General features: G+C 44.8%; 1 protein-coding gene across 1 annotated transcript in view; it reads right to left on the reverse strand.

Moving 5' to 3' along the window:
• Positions 1 to 5,000, reverse strand: part of LOC121844333 (FERM and PDZ domain-containing protein 1-like) — a 90,019-nt gene that overhangs the window by 53,618 nt on the left and 31,401 nt on the right. Inside the window, 2 exon segments of the mRNA XM_042314338.1 lie at positions 1,228 to 1,387; positions 1,893 to 2,001. Coding sequence (XP_042170272.1) covers positions 1,228 to 1,387; positions 1,893 to 1,997 — 265 coding nt within the window. The 5' untranslated portion in view covers positions 1,998 to 2,001.

A 5,000-nucleotide genomic window follows, 5' to 3' on the forward strand; every position in this document is an offset into this window, starting at 1 on the left:
AGTCTATATACAGTAGCTCTGTGAGGGTAGTCTATATACAGTAGGTCTGTGAGGGTAGTCTATATACAGTAGCTCTGTGAGGGTAGTCTATATACAGTAGGTCTGTGAGGGTAGTCTATATACAGTAGGTCTGTGAGGGTAGTCTATATACAGTAGCTCTGTGAGGGTAGTCTATATACACAGTAGGTCTGTGAGGGTAGTCTATATACAGTAGGTCTGTGAGGGTAGTCTATATACACTAGCTCTGTGAGGGGTTGTCTATGTCTATATACACTAGCTCTGTGAGGGTAGTCTATATACAGTAGCTCTGTGAGGGTAGTCTATATACAGTAGCTCTGTGAGGGTAGTCTATATACAGTAGGTCTGTGAGGGTAGTCTATATACAGTAGGTCTGTGAGGGTAGTCTATATACAGTAGGTCTGTGAGGGTAGTCTATACACATCCATACACACAGGGCCCTACTGTAGGTACTATACAGCATATTGTTGTCCTATTGATCTCCCATGAACCGTTCCTCTCATTACTGTAACCACCACCACACACACACCAGCGATACTTCCACTAGCTCAGCAACCTTCCCCCTCCTCTCACTGCGTCCCAAATGGCACCCTATTCTCTATAGGGCACTACTAGGACTCTGGTCAAAAGTAGTACACTATATAGGGAATCGGGTGCCATTAGCGACCCACCCTCAGTCTCCACCTGGGCTTAACAACACAAACCCTAATGGAGCCTATGGAACCACACAAAACCCCTCCCTTTTCTGTACAGCTTGTCAATCTCAATGACATCACAATCGGATTCAATCATTTGATCAAAGATGTAGTTGGATCCTGCACCTGATGGAGTAATGACTAGCAAGACTGCCAGGATCTCAGTTTAGCAAAGGATGATTGGTCAAAAGACTGCCACCTGAATTCAACAGCATAACTAATTGGTCTGATTTCTGCCACCCAACCAACCAAATTATTAAATAAAATCTTCAAGTAACTCTGAAACCATATGTTGTTTTTTTCTCTTGCTGTTTTTCTAATCAGATATTGATTGTTAAGTTAATCTGTCCAGCAGTCCCAAGCTCATGACAGCACAATATAGTTCGATGTCAGGGTTATGATAGTCCTATGTCAGGTTATGATAGTCCTATGTCAGGTTATGATAGTCCCATGTCAGAATATGATAGTTCTATGTCAGGTTATGATAGTCCTATGTCATGTTTATGTAGCCTACCTGGGGTGATGTCCTGCACCAGTATGGGTGTCTGAGGTGTCAGGGTGATTCCATGAGTGTTGAGGAGGGGGTCTCGTAGGATCTGGATGGTCAGTCTAACCGGGTAGCTGTTCTTCTGATCCTGACCGCTAGACTCTCCCCCCCGCAGCCGCCTTCCCATCTACCAGGATACGCTCTCTGATTGGGGTAGAGACCAGGTATCAGCCAGAGGACCAGGTATCAGCCAGAGGACAAGGTATCAGCCAATCAAAACAAACAAGGAAACACTTCCTCATAATAGTCTCCAACAGATGATGTCCAATATTGCCTTGAATAACTAGGCCTAACCCAAATAAAACCATTTAGACAAACCCATTACTAGACCCACAGGCCTAACCCAGACAAACCCATTTCTACCCCACAGGCCTAACCCAGACAAAGCCATTACTAGCTCCCTGGCTAACCCAGTCAAACCCAAAGCTAACCGTGTTCCGCGGCCGGCCTGGTTAGTCCTAACCTGCTGCAGGAATCCCTGGCTAACCCAGTCAAACCCAAAGCTAACCGTGTTACGCGGAATCCGGCCTGCTAACCCAGTCAAACCTAACCTGCTGCCTGGAATAACCTGCTGCTGGGTAACCCAGTCAAACCCAAAGCTAACCGTGTTACGTGGCCGGCCTGGTTGGTACTAACCTGCTGCTGGAATCCCTGGAGCGTCGTAGCCATCGCCCCACCACCTGCTCCACCCGACTGGTCCTGCGGGACGGGGAGCGGCTTCTGTCCCGCTCCTCCATTTAACTACAGACAGGGGTTAAAGGTCAGAGGCCAAGGATGAGAGCAGGGGTTAAAAAATAGATTAACATTGTGACTGTTGTTCCATTGCCTGCATTAGAGGTATGCACGAAGACATGTCATAACTTTCAATGAGCAACATTTCCTGTATGACCTAGGGATGTCTGACTGGGAGGGTGTGTCCTCTATCTCTGATTCAGATCTTTAAATGTTTTACCTCTCAGTTTAACTCTGTTGCAGATCAGCATGCCCCATATAAAAAATCAAGGGTTAAAGACAGCTCTAATCCATATGGATCACGCATTAATTGTCAGAAAGGGCTAAAGCTAAATTGACTGATTCTACCTCTTGACTGGCTCCTCTTGACTGGGCTAAAGCTAAATTGACTGATTCTACCTCTTGACTGGCTCCTCTTGACTGGGCTAAAGCTAAATTGACTGATTCTACCTCTTGACTGGCTCCTCTTGACTGGGCTAAAGCTAAATTGACTGATTATACCTCTTGACTGGCTCCTCTTTACTGGGCTAAAGCTAAATTGACTGATTCTACCTCTTGACTGGCTCCTCTTGACTGGGCTAAAGCTAAATTGACTGATTCTACCTCTTGACTGGCTCCTCTTGACTGGACTAAAGTTAAATAGATAACTACCGGACGGTTTCTAAACTATCTTGCCATGCAAAAAATATTAGAATCACTGGCACCTCTCAGCTAAGAAGTTTTTTTTTTTTTTTTTTACTTCAAACTACACACAGTGGCCAGTTTAGGAAGACCACCCTGTTCACAAAAATGGATCGCTCCTACAGGCAGTGACTCACATGGCTGTGGCTTGCTAAATAAAGCAGGCAGACAGGCATTAAGGCATTCAGTTACTGTTCCATTGAACGTTAGAAGGGTCAAAACCAGTGACCGAAGCAGCTTTGAGCGTGGTATGACCGCCGGTGCCAGGCGTGGCAGTTCCAGTATCTCAGAAACGGACTCCAGTGTTTTTCAAGCACGACAGTGTCTAGGGTTTACAGAGAATGGTATGACAAACAAAACACATCAGTCCTGTGGGCGTAAACAACTCGTTGATCGAGATGGGTCGAAGGAAAATGGCAAGAATCGCACAAAGGCTAATAGGCAGTCCACAAACAGATAAATAACGGTGCAGTACAACAGTCGTTGATACTTGTCATGGATGGGCTATTGCAGCTGGCAAGCACACCGGTGTCTACTACTATCAGCTAAAAACAAGAAGAAATGGCTCCTGCGGGCACGCAATCACCAACACTGGACAAATGAGGAATGGAAATACTTTGCCTTCCTGTTGCATCATGCTTATGGGGCCATGAGTCCACCAGTCCTGCCTGGTGTCAACGGTACAGCCTGGTGGCGGAGGTGTACTGGTGTGGGGAATGTTTTCCTGGCACACGTTGGGTCCCTTGATACCAACGGAACAATGTCTCCAAGCCCAAAGGGGGTCCGAGCAGGTAGTCGCTGGGGGAGTGTACGAAGCATCTTTCCATGACATAGTTTTCACCTGGAATCACCTGGTCAGTCTGTGATCCATTATTGATGCCACCTGTTACATCCACTTCAATCAGTGTAGATGAAGACGAGGAGACGGGTTAAAGAAGGAGTTTTAGGCCTTGAGACAATTGAGACATGGATTGTCTCTGTGTGTCATTCAGAGGGTGAATGGGTAAGACAAAATATTTAAGTGCCTTTGAACAGGGTATGGTAGTACTCATAAAAACATGATATACCAAACCCATTCACATTGGTAGTTAAACTCTTGACATTCCTCGGGTCGCCACCAAACATCCAAATGTAGTTTTACCGCTCCACACAATTCATTACATTTGGATTCCCTGGTGACACTAAAGTGATTTAAAACCCTGATGATAAATGACTTCAACGAGGTGTCCAATTATTTATTTAATTAGTTAATTATTTTGACTTTATACGTAGTTTATGATGTTCTAATGTACTGGTTATTCCATCTGGTTATTCCAGCTGGTTATTCCATCTGGTTATTCTATCTGGTTATTCCAGCTGGTTATTCCAGCTGGTTATTCCATCTGGTTATTCCATCTGGTCATTCCATCTCGTTATTCCAGCTGGTTATTCCACCTGGTTATTCCATCTGGTTATTCCATCTGGTCATTCCATCTGGTTATTCCATCTGGTTATTCCAGCTGGTTATTCCATATGGTTATTCCATCTGGTCATTCCATCTGGTCATTCCAGCTGGTCATTCCATCTGGTTATTCCATCTGGTCATTCCATCTGGTCATTCCAGCTGGTCATTCCATCTGGTTATTCCATCTGGTTATTCCATCTGGTTATTCCAGCTGGTCATTCCAGCTGGTCATTCCATCTCGTTATTCCATCTGGTCATTCCATCTGGTCATTCCAGCTGGTCATTCCATCTCGTTATTCCAGCTGGTTATTCCATCTGGTCATTCCATATGGTTATTCCATCTGGTTATTCCATCTGGTTATTCCATCTGGTCATTCCATCTGGTTATTCTGTCTGGTTATTCCACCTGGTTATTCCATCTGGTCATTCCATCTGGTCATTCCAGCTGGTCATTCCATCTGGTTATTCCATCTGGTTATTCCATCTGGTTATTCCAGCTGGTTATTCTATCTGGTCATTCCAGCTGGTCATTCCAGCTGGTCATTCCATCTCGTTATTCCAGCTGGTTATTCCATCTGGTCATTCCATCTGGTCATTCCAGCTGGTCATTCCATCTCGTTATTCCAGCTGGTTATTCCATCTGGTCATTCCATATGGTTATTCCATCTGGTTATTCCATCTGGTCATTCCATCTGGTCATTCCATCTGGTTATTCTGTCTGGTTATTCCACCTGGTTATTCTGTCTGGTTATTCCACCTGGTTATTCTATCTGGTCATTCCATCTTGTTATTCTATCTGGTTATTCTATCTGGTTATTCCACCTGGTTATTCTGTCTGGTTATTCTGTCTGGTTATTCTATCTGGCTATTCCACCTGGTTATT

Source organism: Oncorhynchus tshawytscha, unplaced genomic scaffold, assembly GCF_018296145.1.
Source record: "Oncorhynchus tshawytscha isolate Ot180627B unplaced genomic scaffold, Otsh_v2.0 Un_contig_5849_pilon_pilon, whole genome shotgun sequence".
Lineage (NCBI taxonomy): Eukaryota > Metazoa > Chordata > Actinopteri > Salmoniformes > Salmonidae > Oncorhynchus > Oncorhynchus tshawytscha.